This window comes from Falco naumanni, chromosome 5 (assembly GCF_017639655.2).
Source record: "Falco naumanni isolate bFalNau1 chromosome 5, bFalNau1.pat, whole genome shotgun sequence".
Classification (NCBI taxonomy): Eukaryota; Metazoa; Chordata; class Aves; order Falconiformes; family Falconidae; genus Falco; species Falco naumanni.
The window spans coordinates 57,489,739-57,512,479 of NC_054058.1; the positions used below are offsets into that span (position 1 = coordinate 57,489,739).

The window sequence follows — 22,741 nt, forward strand, 5'->3', positions numbered from 1 at the left end:
TCACAGCACATCTAACCTGGGAAAGCAGGGCTGGAGCTTCCCTTCAGGTGGCAGGCAACAAATCTACCTAATTAAAAATTTATTTTTTCATAATACGAGAGCTCTTTGCAGCAAGCCTCACCATCAGAGGCTGCCATCACCACAAATGCTGGCAGCAAAGCCTGACTGAGGGGAACAGATGAACAGAGCCAAGGACTAACCAAGATGAGTTCAGTTTCTAGTACAAAAACCTATTGCAGGTTTAAGTAAAAATAAAAATAATCCCAGGCTTAGAGCTGGCATACTTTTTCTGAAACCCTTTGGTATTAGGGAAGGCTACTACAGAGCAGCTGGCCTGAGGGCAGCGTGGTAGTGCTTTGGTGCAACCAAGGACAATATTTGCATCCGTTTATATTCATGTCACAGCATGGATTCTTAATAGCCTTCCTGCCAAACCTTGCTCAATAGTCCATTTGGGGAATGTATGGATCAACTTTATTTTTAAAAGTTTGACATTGCACTCTGCAGTGGGAAAGTGATTGAAAAAGGTGGCCAGAGGAAAGTGCTATTTCCCGTATTCATTTTTCTATTGTTTCTGTGCCCTCTCGTCTGCTGTATCATCAAATTCGGCTACCGGGTCCAAAACTGTCACATTTTGTTCTACCTAATTGCCTATAATAAAGACTACAGAATAAAAATATACCTACTGCTTATGATACTTTGGCACTGAAGAGCTTGTTCTGTTGTATTGCCTGGATCAGAAGTACCAAACTTTATTTGAAAATTATGTGTATTTTCTTGGATCAACTGCTTTTCTGCAGACCTGCTTCCCCGAGGGCACTTCTTTTCAAAAGACCTTCCTGTTGAAAACAATTCCTTTGTAAAAACCTTTTGACAGCTATCATCTTGCTTACCTATTATCTTCAAATAATGCCGAAGGAGGCTGGGTCCGTCCCCGCTGCGCGGATGCTGGCTTTGGGGTTGGCCAGAGCGGAGCACTTGCCCTGCACCCCCAAGAAGTCACGCTGAGGTAGGATAACGTTCGGCCAGCTCCCGTTATCTCCCTTCTCAGTAAGGTGAAAATAGCAGCTGCTTCCTTACTTCCAGATATTTAATTTCATTAATTGCAGGTCTGACTTCTCGCGTATACGCAGCGTCCTCGCGGGTTTTGCGACGCGGGGGCACTGATCGTGGCTTCACACGGACTTTCCGGGACTTGAGCAAGCTGGCGGTGAGGATTGGGAAGCACAAACTGTTTTCACATTCTGGCTCGAGCTGTGATTTTATTCTTCTGGGTTTACCTGCACGGTTGTTATCCCATCCTGGGGGCGATGTTGGCTCAGAGGGGCCCCCCACCCGCCTGCCCCCCTCCAGCTATTGCCCCTCGCCCAGTGCCCGCTATTAATCCGGAGCAGCCCTCCCCGCAGCAGATCTGCCGGGGCCGATAATCCCGTGGCAAGCTGTCCCTTCCACCCCCGGAGGGGCCTGAATTAGGTCAGCCGGCTTTACATTCGCGTTTTATTTACTTATCTACATTTTTGTTGCCGGGGGGGCGGCGTGCACAGCCTCCCCGGGCGGAGCCGGGCGGGGGCGGGAGCTCCGCAGCTTCAGCCGATGGCAGCGGCTGCCCGGCGGCGGGTGCCAGCGGCGGCCGGGCAATGGCGCGGAGCCGGGCGGCGTACGAGTACACGGAGGCGGAGGACAAGAGCATGCGGCTGGGCTTCCTGCTCATCGCCGCCGGGCTGCTCTCCCTGCTGGGCCTGGGCTGCTGCTGGCTGCGCCCGGCGCTGCAGGAGCGGGGCGGCGGCGGCTCCGCCAACTGCACGGTGCTGGCGGTGCGGCAGCTGGGCGAGCGGTTCGCCTGCACCTTCTCCTGCGGGGCCGCCTGCCGCGGCACGGCCCGGTACCCCTGCCTGCAGGTCCTGGTCCGCACCTCCCGCTCCGCCGCGCCCGCGCTGCTACACGAGGACGAGCGGCAGCTCCGCTCCAACCCCAAGGTGAGACCCCCGGGGCGCGGCGGGGGGGTCCCGGGGCCAAGCCCGCCCGCCCCCGCCGCCCCGCTGGGTGCCCTGTCCCTGGGACCCGCCGGTGGGCTCCGGTCCCCTGCGCCGCCCTCTGCTCGGCTGCGGGCTTTGCTTGGAGGGGGGTGGGGGGCGAAGCCGCGGAGCACCCTTCCGAAACACCCGTGTGCTCTTACTCAGCAAGGAGCGTGTATGTAAGCGTGCTACACATGGTATGTGTAGCATATACATGGTGTATATATATATATATAGTGTGTGCATATCTACACACACGGCATACAGTATAGTATAGCACTACTATATATATATATATAACACCTTATATACATATATACACACCCCCTATATATAGATGTTTCCCACTCAGCCCAAGCCCCTGGCCAACCCTCCCGTGGGAGCGGAGCCCCGGGCAGCCCGAGCACGGAGCAGCGGGGAGCAGCGGGGTACCTCTGTCGCTGGCCCCCGTTCCGCCCCACCAGCAGCCTCGGGACACCCGTGAGAAGCCGGGGAGAAGCTCCTGCTACGGGCAAGGAGGTCTGTCTGCCCCAGCGGTGACCGACGCTGTTGTGCTGCGTGTCCCGGAGGGTGAGGGGCTTCCCAGAGCAGCCCCCTGAAGTGCGAGGAGAAATTTCAATGGGGGGCTGGGCAGCGGGCTGGGCTGAAACAGAAATTTCCTCGGTGCTGTTTTGATTCTTAAACTTCTCCACACAAAACTGAAGGGAAGCATCTTTCAAGTTGTGTCTCCTGGCAAACTAGGATAGTCTGAAGGCAACGTGTGACTTGTGCTTTTTCTTTCTTTAAAGGCAGTTATTTTGCCTTCTCCTTTTTCTTTTCGTGCTGAGTGAAGATCGCCCTGCCAGCATGCTGCTTGAGTGGAGCAGATTTTGTTCAGTAGTTCCCAGAAAATAAAAAATGTGGCAGAACACTCCCCTTCCCCCTGAAACAGCCTGAAATTGGGAGTGTATTGGAGAAGCAGATTTTGCCTCTTCGACCAAAACATGGATGTAGCGCAGCGCCAAGGGTCATGCTAAGCATGATGCAGGTGTCTGTGTGCAGGGGCTGGGGAGCAGACTTGCGTCTCCAGTTTGGGATGTGCAGCCTCACATCTCCATGTAGTTACACTGGCAGGGTGCTCTGTCCCTTGGAAGGTGGATGAAGTTGCAAGCTCAGGTTTAGGGGCTTGGTTTTTTCCCCTTGGAGGCTTGTGGGCTCGGAAGGGTGGTCAGGGCAAAAATCAACAGAGCAAGAAGCAGGACGGTAAGTCTGACAGGATCTGGATTAAATTGTTGGCACTACTCAGAACTGATGAGCGATGAAGCTGTGGTGCTGGATGGCGCCTGACAGTGAAGCAGATGAAATGTTGGCCTGTGAAGGACCTTTGCAATCTTTTCCTTTCCCTGGGGGTGCTGCTGCCAGACTCCCCGTGGAGGGTGCCATGGTTACAGAGATGTGCACCATGAGCACCCCAGCGCTCTGAGCACCAGGGCTGCCCTAAACTTCTCTCCATCTTCAGGCAGGCAGGGGAAAGTTGGTGAAATGCAGGAGAAAAGCCACCCTGTTGACATGGGGCAAGGATGCCGTGTTGTCACAGAGGGTGCGTTGTGGCTGTCCCCAAGCACAGCCCCATGGCCCTGTTGTGGCCGCCTCCAGCAGGGGTGGGAGGTGGGTGGTGAGCTGTGCCACCAGCGTGCCTGGGCTCAGCAGCTCTTGCAGCATCCTCGGTTTCAGCAGAAGCTTTCAAACCGGGCTGTGACCGCAATGTCTCTCTGAGTAGTTGGGGTGTTGTGTTTTGTTTTGTTTTCACTTGATCCCATCTTCTGCCTTTCTGGAAGTCTGGTGGGAAGAGGAGAATTGCACCTGCCCAGGGGCTGGATTGCAGTTTCTTCAATGCCTGTAATTTCAGAAGCAATGCCTGTAAATGTCACTCAGAAGCCTATTTTTATTTAACGATTAATAACGAAACACAAGGCTGTGTGTTGGCAGTGCATGGTACTTGCATACTCTTACAAATATAGTCCGTTTTCTTTAACTTGCACCTTGCATGTCTAGGTGTGTGCGGTTTACTCTGGGCTATTGATTGCTGAGGATTAAATCTGATTTACCAGATGAGACCAAGCAGAAAGGATGTATTTTTTGATGTAACGGTATTCTCTGGTAGTAATTGAATTTAACTAAGTGGAAAACAACATAGAAAAAAAACGCACTCCAATTATTTTCCTTAACTTAAGAAGCTTATATAAAAACAATATAAAATAAGAAGAAAAGTTGTTTAGGTTGCATTAGGAAAACATTCTCTTATAAGGGAATGAAGTATGCGTAACTGTCACTTTGGTTTTCCCTTTTGTCCCTAGTTTAATGTCTGTGAAGCTGAGCAGTTATACTTTCCTTTTAATTTTTGTCCTAAAGTCTCACTGTCTTTAAAAGCTTCCGGGATTTTGTACTGAAGTAGGTTAGTTGTAGCGATAGAGTGGGAATCTGCTGAATGTAATGCTTGGGATCCGGTATGTATTTATGAATGAACACTCAGGGAGCTGTTTAACCCTTCCCATTTCCATCACCTTCTTGCAGCGTGCTCGCTTGTGTTCATGCAATTAGGCATGCAACATGCTAATCAGTTCCAACTTACTAGAAGAAAAAAAAAAAAAAGACCCATTTTGTTTTGAACAGTCTTGACATTTTACATTCTGTTTAGCTGCTTCTCTTTGTAGGGTAGCAATTTTTCTGGGTAAATCGATAGTGCAGAAAAGGCATAGTTCAGGCTTCTTAAAACATGCAACAATACTGAATCAGTTGGCAGCTTCACTCCACCCCAAAAATCCGCAGGTGTATGAGACTAAAAATCTGCTTTCTGCAACAGAGTGGGTTGGTACATGAACACATAAGCAGCTACGAATCTATCTGTTCTAGCCAGGTCTAGCTGCAGGAAAAAGAAATTTTATTCTTTTTTTCTCTCTTGCTTCCTAAGATAATCACATCATGATACAGCCCAGGATTCATTTTAGGTCTTAAAAGATTATATAGCTGGGTCAGAGTTAATCCAGAAATGTATATATAAAGCACTGGGCATGATTACATTTGTGTTCAGTCTGAGTGATTTGTGGATTTTTTTTTCTTTAATTGTTGTCTCAGAGGAAGAAATTCCAGCAGAGTGACAGTAGCCTTTCTTCAGCTGCTTTGATAGCAATGATAATCTCTGAGATAAGGCTTAAGGGGGATTAATTCCAAAGTCAATTTGTCACTATCATTCTGGCCATCAAGTACGTTGGTGGTGTAGTTAGTGCTGGGACCTGGCTGTAGGTTTGGTTGGGCAAAACTGCAGGGGAGTACGTCAGCTGCTAAAAAGATTTGCTTTCTGGCTTTTTAGGCTTTTCCTTTTCTATGCTTGAAGTTAAGCATAGGGCCGGGAGAATTCGCTTACCGTTTTGTTGAAGAAACTTTTAGGGGAGTGACTGGTGAGCCTGACGTTAGCAGCTGTGCAGCGGGACCTGGTTCTCCCCACCCCTGTGGCAGGCAGGGGAGCAGAGCAGCCAGCCGCTGCTCCTTGTCTGCGCTCTGCATCCGTGTGTGCTCCTGTCGTGCTTCTTTCTGTAGCTGCTTGGCCTGACAAGATGATGTACAGTTATCTCTTCTTACAGGTCCGCCTGTAAATGGAATTGGGTTTGGGGTTTGGACTCTCTTAAATATGACCCGTGACAGAGGAGGTTGCATAACAAAATGCGCCTGACCCTGCAATGATTTTGGGAGGGTCTGGTGCATCTGATGAAGCATCAGATCTGTGTTTGGGCTGGTGCCCGTGAAGGGCAAACTCCACAGATGCTGTCTAGCGATTCCTCTGGAAGCAGCCCCAGGTACTGCAGATAAACCCCACTGCCCTCCCATCTCACCTGGGGCAGCCCTCACTGCCGCGAGCCTCAGTGAGGGCTTGTGGCTTCGGTCACTCCTGGTGGGTGTCTGTGCTGATGGATGCGGGTGAAAACCAGATGCCATGCTCAGGCCCAACTCCCTTGGTACAGTCACCTGGGAGGCGGGTATTTTTTATTACTAGTGGAGTGAGTCCTCCTGCTCGTCCTCTGCCACAGAGGAATGGTCATGGCAGCGCTTCCTCCCCTCCAGGTCATGAAGATAACCCAGTAATGTGTGGAGATGCTCACACATAAAGTTAGGAGAAGCTCATACAGTGCTTGGTGTGGTGGGTGGGACATCAGGTGCCCACCAAAGTTGCTCTGTCATTCCCCTCCTCAGCTGGATAGAGGAGAGAAAATATAATGAAAGGCTCGTGGGTCGGGATAAGGGCAGGGAGAGATCGCTCACCGGTTACTACCATGGGCAAAACAGACGCAGCTTGGGGAAATGAATTTATTGCCAACCAAATCAGAGAAAGGTAATGAGAAATAAAACCAAATCTTAAAACACTTTCCCCCCACCTCTCTCTTCTTCCTGCTTTTAACTTCAGTCCCCATCTCTCTCCCCGCTCCCCGCAGCGGTGCAGAGGCCGGGCCGTGGGGGCTGCGGTGGGTCCATCCCACGCTGTCTCTGCTGCTCCTTCCTCCGCAGGGGGAGGCTCCTCACACTCTGCCCCTGCCCCAGCCTGGGCTCCCTCCCACGGGGCGCAGCCCTTCAGGCACAGGCTGCTCCAGCCTGGGTCCCCCGCGGGGTCACCAGCCCGGCCAGCAAACCTGCCCCAGCCCGGGCTCCTCTGCCCACGGGGCCACAGGTCCTGCCAGGAGCCGGCTCCAGCCTGGGCTTCCCACGGGTCACAGCCCGCTCTGGGCATCCACCTGCTCCGGCGTGGGGTCCTCCGTGGGCTGCAGATGGGGATCTGCTGCACCGCGGAGCTCCATGGCTGAGGGGCACAGCCTGCCCCACCGCGGGCTTTACCGTGGGCTGTGGGAATCTCTGCTCCAGCGCCTGGAGCCCGTCCTGCCCCTTCTGCCCTGACCTGGGTGTCTGACGTGGGGAGAGTTGCTGCTCTCACATAGTGTCACTCTCTCTTCTGGCTGCTGTTGCACAGCAGTTTTTTCCCTCTCTTAAATACATTATTGCAGAGGCACTACCGCCATTGGTGATGAGCTCAGCCTTGGCCAGCAGCAGGTCCGTCTGGGAACTGGCTGGCATGGACTCTGTCTGACATAGGGGAAGCTTCTAGCAGCTTCTCACAGAAGCCACCCCTGAACCCCCCTACCCTGCTACCAAAACCTGGCCATGCAAATGCAACATGCTTGGAGATGGGGAGTCAGAAATTGTTGGCTTTAGTGGTGCATTGTACTTTTGCAATGACACTTATCTAGAGCGCCCTTTCCACTCCTTCATTTCATCACCAGCTTCCCAGCCTGCGTGGCACACAACGTGGGAGCTCTCTGCTGTGCTAAGCAAATGGCATGTGCTGTGTCCCAAAGTTCACCAGCAGCCAGGAGGATATTCTTTCCAAGCTGCTTGGAGACTGAGGCTAGAGACTTGCTTCTTAGTACCATCAGTCTGTCTTTTGACAGGCTGACTTCTACTTTGGGCCCAAATGTCTGTTTGTGTTTGGGACTTTCTTCATCTTATCTTGTAGACAGTGTCTTCCAGGCTTGAGACAGCCTGCCTCAGAGCCTACCTAGTCTGGCTTCTTTTTCATAAAATTGTGACTGAATTAGGCAAGGATTAGTCTTTGAAAAGCATGAATTGCAATCTGGAAGATAAAGCACGGTTAAGAGTTCATGACTGTGTCCCTTCTCCATGATATGGAAGAATATCTGCTCTGATAAAGTGTTCAGAAGGACTGGGAATCTTCCCGAGCATCTGCAGAGACACTGGAGTGGGAGAATCCAGCAGCAAGCACAGGTACAAATCTTATAAAACCTTGGTGTAAAGGTATATTAGGTGCTTGCTGACATTTTTACTGAATTAAATCCTGAATCATCTGTTTAAACACTGGCTTTGATTGAAGGGGGTATATTATTAGCCTGATACTGATTTTGAGCTGTGTAATTGAGACTGTATTTGAATTGCATAATAATTTTATCGTTGCTATGAAATAGTGTAGGAGGTGTGGTTATGGCATCATGTGCCAATGGATCCACTGGAAAGGCCTCTGCTCCATTAGATTTATTCTGAATGTCTAATCTTAAGTGTTATTCTCCAACTTTATTGTAACTTGTTTAAGGAAAAAACATCAAATAGATATGGAGTGGGACATTTCCACTGAAAATGGATGTTGTTGCGTGAGCTACAATTGAGCTCAAAGCATCCTAGCTTCCTTTCAAACACTTAGCTTTTGTTTATGTTTTGATGGTAGGATTTCATGCCGTGTCTTGTGGGGGAGGACTCCGGAATTAACCTTTCAGAAACTGCCTGTTGCCAAAGCCGGAGGTAGTTTCAGGTTCATCCACCAACTCACAGCAGCAAAAGCTGCTGGGTTATGATTCCCTTTTATCTGTCTGCTGGCTGCTTTGGAGGGCAATACATTTGATCACACAGTCACCAAGAAGTGTGGCTGGGAGGCTGAGAAAAGCAAGATCCACCACCTTTGTGGATCAGAAGGGGCCAAAATGAACGTCAGGTTGGTGGGAACTGTGCTGGCATTCTTGGGGGGCAAACAACCTGTGGTGTTTGTGCAGCAGATTATAAATTCACATTTGAGTTGGACCTTGGGTGTTCACTGTGGCTCAAGGCCTTCATCACATTGAGAAGATGTTTCAGGGCGGCCCTTGGGATTCATATGATGATGATTTTGTCTTGGGCAGGGACCACTCCTCTCTTCAAGACTGTTAATCCTTGACAGGCTTAAGCAATGAGTTCCCATGGATTTATGGCAAGCCCCTGGGTGTCTCCAGTATGTTTTCCAGATGAAGATAAAGAGGAAGAGATGGAAATGAATCCCACATGTTTTCTGTCAGCTGTTGCTGGGATTACTTGTGCAAAGAGGGCTGTGAAATTTGAGTTACGGAGAACATATTCTCTGCTGTCCCCAGCTTCCAGGTGTCCCTCTCTTAGGCACTGGCTGTATTCCCATACACTGTTTTGTCTTGGGATGGGGAAAGACAGATGTGTTGATCAGGGAGGCTGTCTGTGGGGCCCTTTACATCTTCCAAACCAAGCAAAATCCCTGCCCTGAAAACCTCCATTGTTAATAGCTTCATATTGAGCTAAAAGTGTGGGGGCTGATTTCAGAAATTGTGAAGTCCTCTGTGACAGAACTGTCCTTGGAGACTGTCGTGGCTTGCTACTTGTCAGTTTAGATGGACAGCTTGGACATCTCTTGGAGAAAGAGATCTCTGCAGTTGTTTCTAAGCCTGAAATTCAGGATGGGGATAAACAATGGTTCTCCAAGTTGTGAACTTTGTGAAGGATTCACATAATATTTGGGGGAGGTGGAAGGTCTCTGAAGGATCCGGAGAAAGTTTGGCCAGCAGAGGAGTGGTGGGGTGGTCACACTTTCATAGCAGAGGACAGAAGTAGGTTCAGTCATGAGGAAGAAACATTTCAGAGAAGAGAGGGAAACTGTATTGGAGCCGGTACCACAGGAAAAGGAGTTTTCAAGATTGCTGGGGAAATTTAGGCAGAAGAAGAATATATGTTGGTACTTAGTTGTGCCAACCAGTTCTGCATTTTGTGTTCTGGCTGAACAGTGGATGGTTTGGGGGACTCTGAGTAAAGCCTGTTTACTTCTATCCTCTTGTATACCTGTATTGCAAAAGCATACCTAAAAGTTGGGGGCTTGGGGAAGAGCAGGGTGTAGATTACAGTCAGATGTAGGCAGTGAGTGTACTCACAACTCATGTTGTGATCATATGTGGGAATCCTTTTAGGGGTTTCCCATGCCCTGCACCTCCTGTTTCCTCATCTTACCTAAGTAGGAGTCTTTTAACTAACTTCACAGTCATTTTTTTCTGCTTGCAGCTCCCAGTTTTAAAGAAATTAAATATCTGTGCATGCACCTGAAGCCTCGCTGTCCATGTGTCAAGGGTGAAAAACCTTTATGTTATCCAAGGATCAGTTAAGCTGTGTTACTCAGTTTGGTTCAACATCTCCTGTAATGATCTCCCATATGGATGCCTGGTAACAATAGGAGGGGTTGGGCTTGGACGCTGAGATCCTGATACTGCCAACATTGGATCCAGTGGACTATTTGTTGATTTGTTTGTTTTTTTTTTTTTTGTTTAACTCCCTGTGGCTAGGAGGGAGGGGTGATGTGTCAAAGTCAAGACTTGGAAACGAAGTATGTGCATTGTGTGTGACCCAGAGCAGAGTCTCTGAAAGCCCAGTCCCTTGCACCAAGCTAGGGGAGAAGTTTCCCTTGATGTCTTTGGGCTTTGAAGCAGATGTCTGAGGGTGAGATCTGCAGATAGCTCAGCTGCACACTCAACTCTTGTTGATTTCTGTGTAGCAGAACCAGATGCTGAACCTTTCTGCTGAAGTGGAGCTTGGAACTTTCTGTGCTTGTTTCCCCGTGTTGGTGTTGTAACAGTGGAAAGATACTTGTCTTCTGCCAATGGTTATACCATCATCTGGGAAAGCTTGCAGGAACGTTTTGGTTATTTGTTAGCATCAGGCCTAAACAAAACCTGTGATTACGTGCCTCATTCAAAATAGGAAGTAATTCAAATCCAATCCATGCACCTGGCTAGGAATATGTCAAAATGAAACAACCAGTTTTACATTCATCATGCAAAACCCCAAGGTCTTACGTGGCAGGTTGATTTGATAATGGAACCAAACATGGTAAAGCCCTTATTTTGTTTCTGAATGCTGGCTTATTCTTTTCCAGTACCTGCAGGGAGTAATTAACAATTGAAGTAAAGTTCAGCAAACTTTTGGGTTTTGTTTCTCTGAACTTGTACTTACTATTCTTTTCCCCTTTCTGTCACATTGGTTATATGAGGAAAATGCAGAGGAAGTGATGCCCTGCCTTCTTGAGCGTAGAAGTAACTCTGTTTTGCAATGTGTGTTGGCAGTGTTCGTACATCCCTCCCTGCGCAAGAGATGATCAGGAGAACTCTGAGAACGTCACGTACAAGCAGAAATACTGGAAAGAGAAAGTGGGTTCACAACCATTTACATGCTATTTTAACCAGCACTTGAGGTGAGTAATCTAAGTTTGTATAGGCAGAAGTGTTTATGCATCTGTTTAACAGCTGTCCATTGGTTCTGTTTGAAAATACATGTAAATGTATACATATATATATATGTATACACATATATATGAACAAACCCCCATATAGTGATGGGGTTTACCACACCGTGTTTAGTGGTGAACTTTGCGCGAAAATTCTATTGATTAAAAGCTACATAGAAAGCAGAGAAGTGTTTTTACCACTTGAAGCAAAAATACAAAACTCTGAGGAAAGTTTCCCTCAAAACATGACATTTTATGGTAAAGCATCCTGGCTTTTAACTCTCAGACAGAAAATTTCTGTCTTGGATTTTAATGTTCCTTCCCTCCATGAAAGAGAAATTCTACTGTGTTCATGAGGGGCTGGAAGAGAAGGGGAGATCAGTAAATAGTATAAACCAGCTCAGGAGTTGTGTTCACAGAGGATTAATAAATCAGATACGTGTAATAAATGCTCATAGAACTGTCAGTTTTTATACATGCTTGCAGAGTAGAAAGCTGTAACTTAAAGTATCTCCTCTTCTGTTTCAATTCTTACTTTTACTGCCAATGTTGATGTGACTTACATGTGTGTAAGGATGATGTGTGGTTTCCATCATCAGTAACTGGGAAGGGGAGGGATTCTTTTTGCCTGTCTCTTTCTGGCAATGATGTGCTGGGAAGTGAAAGGTGATATGGTGGCAGCACCTTACTGTTACACAGTGTGCAGGGTCGCTGGGACAACTTGGGACAACAGCAATAACTGGGATGATAGGTCCATGTAGACAGGGAGGCAGAAAGAGAATATTTAAGATCTCCAGATCAGCCAAGGTTTTATGGGGTTTAGACTCCAATTCTGGAGGCATATGACACTTCCTTAATTTGAGCAGAGGAGTGATTTTAGTAGAGCTGGGGAGAGTGTTCTTGGCTGCTAAGTTAAGCACTCAAATATCTGTCACATCAGGGACTAAAGGAGGTGGTTGCTTGGCCCCACCAGCACTTGGAAGTTAAACAGATGAGGGGAGGGAGACCTCGGTGGGAATAGCTTGGGGCTTGCAGGTGCAATTCAGGGCTCAGTGTGGGAGTGTTGGCATCAGATATTTAAGTTTATTAAGACACACAAGAGGAAAACAGATGCCAGCGTCTGCTAGGACGTTAGAGGAACCAGGGAGCTGGAGCAGGGTGGCAGGTAGAGAGATGCCTGACTCTCCTGTGTGTGGTTCGCTGAGTGCCTTGGGGCCTTCAGGTTTGCCCTAGGCTGGTTATGATTGTTCTCCCTCCTTGGAGAGACTGCAGACCTAGTCAGTGTGCCCAGGATGACAGTCTCTTGTCTTCCGTTAACTCTTTGCAGAGGGAAACCCCCAATGCTTTGTAGCAAAACCTGGTTGTTTCTTATAGCAGGGAAACAAGCACTGTCTACAGTATGCAGAGATTAAAATCTAGGGCACCTTGTGTGGTGACATCAGACCTGGCAGGGACCTTCTTTGGGCCGATTTGGCCCACAAGCTGTCAACGCTTGGGTCTGCTAACCAACTGAGTGATGATTTGGGCTTTTCCTGGCAGGTGCTATGTTCACTGCAGTGCTGAGACCTGGGACCTGCAGCAGCTGCTGCCTGAGTGAGCAGGACAGTCAGAAACACGGGATCTTCCACAGGAGGTGTCACGGCTAGGATTCATGTGAGCTTAGTGTGGGCAAGATGCTGTGAAAGTTTTTATAGTCAGTGGAGAGAAATAAGGGCCTTTCAACTTGCCCAGAAATAAATGCCTAATACAGGTTGGATGCTCAGAGATGTTCATTTCTCTGCTGTAAGGGAGCTTAGGGTGATCTGCTTGGGTGTAGGCACCTAGGTGGTAGGTGTCCAGAGCTAGGTGAGCTGGTTCTCACATCACATCTGTGGGTGAAGGAAAGGCAGAAATTTTCTGAGGCTGCATACTGCCTAGGGTCTGCCGTTTATGCAGGTTGACACTGAGGAATTGTGCAGCACTCAGGCAAGGTTTTTTCCTTATAGTTGCTGCATCCTGTACTGTTAAATGTTCTTGCCAAATGTAACGGCTGCCTTGAAATGCTGACTTTTGCTGATCATACAACAATTTATGTACAGCAGAAGAGAGGCTTGCTGCCAGAGATACTTGAAGATAGTCTAAGCTGAAATGTGTACACCATCTATTTTCCTCCGGAGATAGGATTGAGCTTTGAGGAAAGTTTTGCTGACAAGGAACGTGCTTGCTTAGGTATACTTTTAGAGCTAAGATGACTAAACAGCTTGTGAAGCACTAAAAAAACATACAAACTGAGGGAAAAATCTGTTCACTTCAAAATAGAAGGGTGCATATTTTCTGTCAGTATTTTTTTAACTATGTGGGTGAGCTAACTCTTCTGTGTCTCTATAAAACATATAGTGGTAGGTTCCTTAGAGAGAGCAGTATTTGCAATATTAATAATCTCTCTTTTGAAGTGGCAGAATAAAATTCTAGGTAAATATCTAGGCAATGCATGAACATTGTCTCCTCTTTATCAAACTTAATTTAGCATCATTCTCAGAATTGCTGCTGCGTGCAGAGTGCACTGTTAGGTAACACCTCCCTTCAGTTTGGCCGGGCACATTTCAACAGGCTGCTTTGAAAAGAAGAAAGTTATGTCATTTGCGTAGTCCAAAGTTATACAAAGGAGATGAGAAGCAGACTTGGCAACTTCAATCATTCCTGATTAATATAAATAGAGAGGCCCAGCACAACTACCTGTCAGATATTTACCTTTGGGAACCAAAGCACGGCTTAGCTTGGAGCTCAGCACTTTACTGAAAAGTGAGGTTTTGTTTTGCCACTGTAGGCATTTCCCTTTAGTGTCCCGCTCTTCTCTGGCCAGCTTTGGGCCAATTGGTGCATGCTGTACGGGAAAGATGCTTTTCCAGACCTCTGGTGAAGGTGTCTGTCTGTTGGCATGATGATACTCTGGTCTGAAGGGAGCCCTGCCCAGCAGAAACCATCCTCCAGTGTTTCAGAGCACAAAATAAAGGACAAATTCAGATGAGGTTCTCAGGCTGTTGCCAAAGGTTTGAGAAGGCACTGAGCTCTAGTTCTTCAGTGTTCTGGATCTCATGCTGAGTGTGTCAGGATGCCTGTAGTCATGACCACATGCAAACAAGGGTCACAGCTACATGCCTAAAGTGGAAGGCCTGCAGGAATGGGTGGGAAGGGGGAGATCCTGTCACTTTATTTCTTCATGTCCCTGGTCTCATTGACATCAATAATAAGAATGAAAAGAGAGAAACCAAGATCTCCATCAGCTCAGACCCGTCAGTCTCATGCCATGCAGAGACAGGCAGAGAAACATACATCAAGTATTTCTTATTAGTGGCTTATTTATGTGGCATTATTGCTTTTTAGCTCTGGGTTCCTCCAGTACAGCAACAATGCTCTGTGGTCCCTCTGCCACAAGCACAGCAGATGAACCAGCTACGTTTTATACTTCTCTGTGTTTGCTGCAGGATGGTGCACACAAATTAACCTGAGATTTAAAGAGCAAACACTGCCTAGCAATTAGCAACCGCTTGTGAGGTGTTTGGTTTCCCTGCAGGCCATTTATCTGGGAAGAATTATCTGCAGGCAGTAGGACTGCTCTTTCTTAAATGGTGCAACAGAAACCTCGGTTTGCTCTGGTATTTCACAAAGTTTTCTAAATTCCCTCCAGTCAGAAGATGCTGCTGCTATTCTTTATCCTTTCTTTTACTCTGTCACCTGTGGAGGAGTGCTTGGGCCTGGGAGGGAAAGGACTTTACTATTGGTAAGACATAGCACTGCCTCTGTGTGCAGCCACCCAGCTGGATCTCTGTCTTGCAACAATAGGGGGAAAAAATACCCATGAGTGCTTGTCATCGTGATGTGAATAATTGTGGGCAAAATAAGTGTATGCAGATTGCAAACATCTTTAAATCCAGATTGTTTGAATATAAAAAAATATTTGTAAGGTTTTCCTGTCCTGTGCCTCTGTCTCTGTCAGCTTCCACTGTGTCACATAAATTACATGGTGTGATGCATAAATGATGACTGAAATGTTTACAGGCCTGTAACTTTTTGGTTCTGCATGACTTTTTGATGATCCTTGCACCTAAGTTCTTCCCGTGATGTTTGGTAATTGCTTCAAAGTCTCTGATGGAGGCCTTTGTCCAGCGTCTGTTTGAACTGCTTGGCAGCACCTAACAAGGACGTGTTGCATAATGCAACAACTAATCCAGTTACTCCTGGTCAGAGCCCCACGAGGCTCCAGCCTCGAGCTCAAAGTCCTGCTAAAAATAAGTACTGGTCTCACCTTTTAGCAGTGAAAACAAAATTCCTCCCTCCTTGTCCAGTGAAAGGGAAAGGTGTGTTTCCAGAGACTTCTTTAGGGCTTTTTTTTTTAGTTTGTTCATTCTTCCTTCACCCTGGGGCTGCTGCTGGGCCGTGGTGGTGTTGCACAGTGGCCATCGCTGCTTGCAGCAGAACCAGGTCTCAATAACTGAGCAGGGCATGAAAGTATTCAGGTTTTTTCCCCCCTTTTGTCCCACTAGATCTCTCTCTGTCCCCTGCCACTGCTTTGTGCACTGATGTTAGGAGTTTGGGTGCATCCTTTTGACAGGCTCTGCATTTACCAGAGAGCTAAATAGCAGCATCACCAGAAACAAGAGATGGTCCATAACCAAGCTTAGAGGGAATATGTGCTACCCCTCTGGTCAACAACTTTGAACTAAAGTATTATATGGAAGTTGCAGAGCAAAGATGGGTTTATTAAATGCTGTGCTACACTTGCAGAGACAAGGTGATATCTTTAATTATATCTGCTGATTTTCACAGGGAAAAGAAATCCATTTCTGGGCGTGACATACCTCCTTTGGGTTTGGCATCTCTACCTCAGCACCAGGGGAGAGATGCTCTGGGGGCTTCCAGCAAAGCCATGTCTTTGTCATGAGGGGTTTTCCCCCAGGGATGTGGACACTTTCCCTTTTCTGTTTCCAGGCTGAACAACAAGTCTTCAGACTCTGGGAACAGGCAGGTCATCTGTACAAAAGTAGCAAGAAGAAGTCAAGACTGCAGTTTCGATACATGCTGACCTTGCTGTGCAAAACCAGCGGTTACGTTACTACCTTTCAGGTGTCCCGATACTTGTTTATTTATCTTCCCAAGGAAAGGGATTGTTTGCTGTGGATGTACAGCCTTCTCTCTTCTCTTCTTTTTGCTGTTTGGCTGTTAAATACACCTTTCTCCCTTCCCCCTGCCACCATCCCTTTGTTTTCTCTGCCCAGCCCCGCTAGCCTCTGCTGCTCCTGCCATTCCCACGGCAGCTCCATGGCTCCTTTCCAGGCTCCAGCTCTCCTTGCCTCTGCTGTTGATAAGAGTGACTGTTTTAGAGGTGGAATCCAGAGTTTCCAGCTAAAGTTATCCGCTCCTTTGCCCTGTATCTATCGTTCCCAGGTGGCTGAAGTATTTTCCCACTGCTGTGCACTGCTGTTTCACAGGCAGGTGATAACCACCCACAGGCTCATTCTCCTGAAGGCCATGTAGTGTGTCTGGTTTCTGAATGCCTGGTCATCTCCATCGTGGTGCAGCACCACACTGGGGCTCTGCCCCGCTGGCATAGCCCAGCTCTGGCTCCCCTCACCTCACAGCACAGCCACCGCGATTATCTCAGGGCTCAGAAGTAACTGTGACAGGCCCCATAAACCTGACGGCTCACTAGCAGTGTCTTTGCTCGCTTGGTGACACTCTCTATGTGCCCTTGGCAAGACAAGAATCTCTGGGCGCATATTTCTGACTCAAAAACATGCCGGGCAGTTCTCTTGTATTAATCACCATGTAAGCCTTGGAGCTAAAGCCAAAGGTTTTTGTACCAGGACAGCAGGACAGACCCAGCTCTTGATGATCCCTGAGGGTCACCAGCACCCTGGTAACAAGCCCAGCCCCGAGCAGGAGGTTGCAGCGAGCTGCCCAGCCCCACAGCTGTGTCCCACTGGCCAAACAGAACTTCTGCAGTCCTGGCTGCTGCTCTGGGTATTTTCTACAAGAAGATTTTGTTCCTTATCCATCAGGCTTCATTGCAGGATCACTTAGGAGTTGTCCCAGGGATGTCCCCAAACATTCTGAAGACTCAGATGTTAGAGGACAGCTGCTCTGCCCAGCTGGCCAGCTCCTTCAGAGGCTCACTGGGTGGTGGTGGCCATTCTGCTCTGTCTGAGAATTCGTTTCTTCAGGAGGTGGAGGATAACCCTTTTCTAAACTGATGTCATCATGTGAGGCCAACAAACAGCCTGGAAGAAGTGAAATCCAGCCTCTGCAGGCTAACCTGTTAATTAATCACTAATGACTTTGCTATATTTAAGTCATCTGATTAATTCTGAATCTTACTCCCTCTATGTCCTAATTTTTCTGCAGTGTTTTGTTTTGGACCTTACCTATGGTTTTCAGCCTGGCATGGATCACCTGGAAACAAACACAAACATGTCTATTCTTCAGGTTTTAGCTGGGCGGCTTCCTAGACCCTCACTCACATTGCCCACCATGCCAGTTCCTGGCTGCTGAGATGGGACTCGAAAACCCAGCTTGCAAGCCTGCCCACCTCACGCCTCCCTACCCCTCTTTTCAAGGGGAGAACAAAAACCTGGGGATGAGCCCAGTTGCCTCACTCACAAGGAGCAGCATGTGGGGCCATGAGGACCCTCGTAAGCCCCTGTGGTTACCTCTGTGCATCTCCTGCAGAGCTGCAGGGCTGCTGAGGCTGCAGCATTCCTGCTGCAGAGGACGTCTGGCTGCCCGGCCCCCACCCCTCGGGCTGTTCTCACCACCGACTTCCAAGTCCACTATAACCCATGTGATGCTGGTGCGTTCTTGCTGGTCAAGGGTGTTTTCCTCTGACTAGATGGTCCTTCTGAGGTTGTGAAGGCCAGCCTAGCTGCATGGGCGCCCCTCTGGCATCAGCCCTGGGCCGGGGGTCTCGTGCAGTGTGTTGTGAGGGTGCAGTACGGCTGGCTTTCGCTCCTTGCTTTGGAAGCTATTATTTGTCACGGGTTGCAGTCTCAGTGCCAAAAAGCAGAGATAAAAGGAGTTATCTTGTAAAGGAAAATAGAAAACACTTTGGTTTTCAATAACCCCTCTTCAGGTATTTCCTTCTGCTGTAATAGCTGCGTCTCAGTGGGACCCTCTGCTGCCAGTACATCCTCCGAGTTGTTTTCCAGAGCACTGTCCACAGCTGCTGGGAGCTCCAGTGATGGACTGCAGGGAAGGGCTCCTCAACTGGGCACGGCTGAGCCCAAATGGGTCAGCAGATGCAGAGGAAGAGCTGGCCCTGACAGGAGAGGGAGGGAACCATACGAACACAAAGAAATGGCATTATATGCTGCCAGAGTTGATCTTGATAAGTTTCCATGAGCTGTTACAGGCAGATAACCAGGATGCTGCCATCCAGGAGCGTGCCATCTATCTGCTTGCAGTGCTGTCTGCCTTTATTAGTTTTTCTCATTCACTCTTGGGGTCCAGCAGTGTTTATCAGCACTGGAAAGTTAATTCAGGATAAGATAAAGAGCAGCTGAAAGCACAGCCGTTCTTCCAGAATAACCACACAGATTAAATAACCAAGTAGGAGCAAGGCTGAGATTTGTCCCATCATTTTTTGGCACCAAGAGTCAATACCGAGAAACTATACCATGGAGGGTCTCTGAGCAGTCCCACTCATCGGGTCACCCTCCAGGAGTGCTTCCCCCTCTGCTAGACTGAAGAAGGGCATTTAATGTCTTAAGTGTGGTGCTAATAGTAATTTAATGACTTATTTAGGAGGGACCCAGTCATGACTTGATGCATTGTCTGAAGAGACCAAGTGAGCAGTTGAGAGTGAATTGCTGTACGCTTTCTGCCATGTAGGAATTGCACAGGGACTCTTGCGGTAGCTAAGAATAACAATAATGTCCATCTGAACCCGAACCTCATCTTGAGGCTTCATTAAAGGCTTCTGTAAATCTTTGGCTGTTTTCCAAAAGGGAAACTTTTTAAAATTACTAAGTTGTAAGAGTTACAGTCACACCTATAATGAGTGTTTGGTATCCATCACTGCTACCTTTGGTATAGATGTTTTCCAAAATATCTAAGGTTAAGTCAAAAGGGTATCTTGCTCTCCCCAGTCACACTTTTTTTTCTTTAACTGAATCCAGTTTTCTAGTTTGTTTGCTTGCCCCTTATTTTTGAACTCTTTGATTAGTATCTGCTTTTAAAAAAAATACTTAAAATTCAACATCACTTGTAAACTGAGAGCTACAAGGATTGAATACAGACTACATACGACCTCCTTGCCACTTAGCACTCTGTTATTCACAGATGATGATAAGGTAAATATGAGGGGAGTAGTAGTTTACCTCCTATGAAAGGGTGTTTCTGTTTGGGTGCTGTCATTTATATGGCATAGGCTGGTGAGTTTGTGCCCATAAAGCTAATATTATTGTATTCAATTTATGGTCTCCACATGTGCCTGATTATGTGTCTGGAGGATTTTGGTTGAGCAGATTCCACGTGTTCCACTATTGAATACACCTGGGTTTCTTTTGATCATTTTTTATGTTGCTGAGTTTCAGATTTTATGTAGCTGAGCTGCTCATAATCAGTCTTCTTTTGTTCCTTACTACCAAAATAAAGAGAGATGTGTGGTGCTGGCCTTGGGGACCTGCAGACTGGCACGGCGCAGAGGAACCTTAACACAGCAGTTTTGGGGCAGGCCCTCCAGATGCAAATATGGGTGCAGTCAAATCAGGGATCGGATGTAGCCTGGCTGTCTGGCTCCACTAACTCCTTAAGGATGGATAAAACCCTGTAGATTTGTAGGCATCTCCATTAATTAACTTCTCCATGAAGGAAAAAGAGTTTCTTCTTGTTTCCCCTACAGGGAATGTTTTCTTAGTGGTGCATTCTGATCAGGATGAAGCTGTTGGGGGAGGGACAGCACAGTCATTGCACAGGTATCTCTTCCCTTGTGCCACTGCATTAGGAAAGCTTAATTCCCAGGGCCCAGCTGGATGAGCCTGGGTTGCCAGGATTTTAGGCTGTGAGGTTTGTCACTCCCAGGAGCATCGGGTAGTGTTGATGAAGCAATACGGGATGGGAGTGTTTATTGTGAGTGAGGACAAATATGAGTCAAGACTACATATATTTTCCTAGAGAAAGTTCTGTTTCCTTCCTTTGCAGATAGTTTTCCAGCAGACTGCGTCTCTGGCTGTAGACGGGGAAGCAGCAGTGAAGTACAAATGCCACGAGACTGATTTAATAACTGTTAAACTGCAGGGAAAGCAGAAAGAGCCAGAGCTGAGGAAAACCTGCCATCAGATTTCCCAACCAACTTCCCAGACTTGGAAGAGGCAGATGGACACCTGATCTTTCAGACACGTGGCATGGCTGAATTTCCAAACTTCTTGAGATGCCTCCATCGTCCTATTCTCCTCCTCTCTCTGTTTCCCTTTGGAAACGCATAAATCTGTCACAGACACAACTGTGACTGTGCGTTAGATGCTGTTGGCAGAGGCATGGAGGTTCGGATCTTCAGGGGAGGCTCCCCAGAGTGTTCCTGTAGGAGCATACTTAAGTCTACTGAGGAGCTGGTGTTTGGAGTACCGAGTCACAGATTATTGCTGAAGTAGCCTCTGCTGGGAAGAAGCTGAGTTGGGAGCCTCTGGCACCCCAGGGCCAAATTGGAGTTCTCCTGGGGGTAGGTTTTGTGCAGACCCCTGCGTGCCAGTGCAGCTGGCTAGCCTGGGCCACCAGCAGTGAAGCACTGAGGACAGGGACTGGCTCTCCATCCAGACTTAACCACAGCCAGGGCTTCATCAGGAGCCTCCCTACACCCCATGGACACACCAGCACTTAAATCTAGAAGGGAAGCTTTAATTGCACTTTAACTCATTGCACAGTGTTTGGTGCCATTTCAGGTAGGTATGAATAGCTGCTGCCCGGTATTTTTGCTGGAGTGCTTTTTTCAATCCACAGTGTGATATCGTATCTGTCATGGCTGTTTGTGATGATGACAACCCCTGCAAGACCTAAAGTACCATCGTTTTTTGGTTTGTTTTTTTCCTTTTCATTTGAATGAACCTGTTAACCTGTAAACACTGCAAGTGGAAAGCCCTCAGCCGCCACAAGTGCTGGTGATAGACGGGGCAAACGAAAGCAGTGAATGAAATGGCCCACTTCATCATTTTCTAACACTGTTGCAAATGAAACACCTTTATTGTCTCCATGGCAGATTCTTTCCACTTATCATGAATTGATGATGACGAGTTGATTTATATTCTGTTCCTCTTCTGTTCCTCCTGTTCACAGGCCAGATGATGTGATGCTGAAGCGCACCCATGATGAGACTGTCCTCTTGCACTGCTTCCTCTGGCCTCTGGTTACGTTCCTGGTTGGAGTCCTTATCGTGGTCCTGACCATCTGTGCCAAGAGCTTGGCTGTCAGGGCAGAGGCAATAAAAAAGAAGAAGCATTTATAAATGGCAAGGCTGCTGGTGGAAAAGGAAAGCCTGCAAGAAGGTCTCAAGTGGGGCAACCTGACACACCTGCAGGTCTGTGGGGCACCCAGCTGCACCTCCTTCCAGCATCTCATCTGATGGTGGAGTTGCTCTTGCCTCAGGATTATTCTTGGGAGACTGCCCCATGAAACGTCAGCTAGTTGCTTCTTCTGCTATGACAGTAAATAAGTATATTCTACCAAAAAAAAATAATTCTACACTGCACCAAATATGCTGTGTGCTGTTAGTCCTGAACAGCAGCTACCCAGGTCCTAGTGGTATTGAGAGACAGTTTATAAAAACCCCTGATGATGCTCATTTCATCTCCACAAAATTATCTTTACTATTGTTTAATATTAAATATTTAAAATATTTACTTTACGATATATGGTATTTGCAAAATAATAAAGTTTGGTTGCTTGGGGTTTTTTTAACCTTTTAATTCTTTTTTTAAAAACAGCTTTAAGACAAAAATAATACTGCTGATTTTGGTTTTTTTCCACTGTGTAGAACTTAATTTTAAAATTCAGACTTTAACTTCTGTCTGGGTGAAATCTTTCCTCGCCACCTGTTCATTGTGAAGGAATGTAGAAATCTCTCAGAAATACTTCTCCAAAAAATGAAACAGTTATCGGAAAAGGTGATTAAATATTGGATCTAATTTTATTGCCTGGGTGGTATTCAGTCTCTACAGTTTTTCTTGTGTCCTTTCCAGTACTCTCTTCAAAATGCTCTCAGGCTGTAAGGAGCAGGGATTTGGAGTGCTTTTACAGCAGTATGTTTTACCAGCAATTTCCCCAAATAGTGGTGTGTCTGAGCACTTGCTGAGGGGAGCCTGTGAGTCATGGTGTGACATGTCACCAGACTCCGGGGATGGCCGAAGAAGGACATCAACTCTGTAGGGCTGTGGGTGTTTGCTGCTGAACTGCTCACCGAAGTCGCGCCAGGTCCATGCAGGGCTTCAAGGGGATGCTGCAGAAAATGCAAGGCAGGCTCGGCGTGGCATCTTGCTGGATCACCTTTCTGTGCTTGTCGCAGTTCCTCGCTGTGTAAGGTGGGAGTACTGGCCGTAGTCCACTTGCTCAGTGCAGAGATTTCTGTGTTTCTGGCAGTTTCCCCAAGCACATCCATTGCATGCTGTAGCCAGGGGCCGAG

General features: G+C 47.6%; 1 protein-coding gene across 2 annotated transcripts in view; it reads left to right on the forward strand.

Moving 5' to 3' along the window:
• Positions 1 to 1,216: 1,216 nt before the first annotated feature.
• Positions 1,217 to 22,741, forward strand: part of KCNMB4 (potassium calcium-activated channel subfamily M regulatory beta subunit 4) — a 28,344-nt gene continuing 6,819 nt past the window's right edge. Inside the window, exons 1-3 of one of the 2 annotated variants that reach the window (XR_005827865.1) lie at positions 1,217 to 1,976; positions 10,937 to 11,064; positions 21,400 to 21,640. Coding sequence is in view for 1 of the 2 variants with exons in the window: in XM_040593954.1 (XP_040449888.1) it covers positions 1,638 to 1,976; positions 10,937 to 11,064; positions 21,400 to 21,568 (636 nt within the window). In the remaining variant the exon portion in view is untranslated. Of the gene's footprint in view, positions 1,977 to 10,936; positions 11,065 to 21,399; positions 22,248 to 22,741 lie in introns of those variants that run through there. The other variant, XM_040593954.1, reaches the window with a different exon arrangement.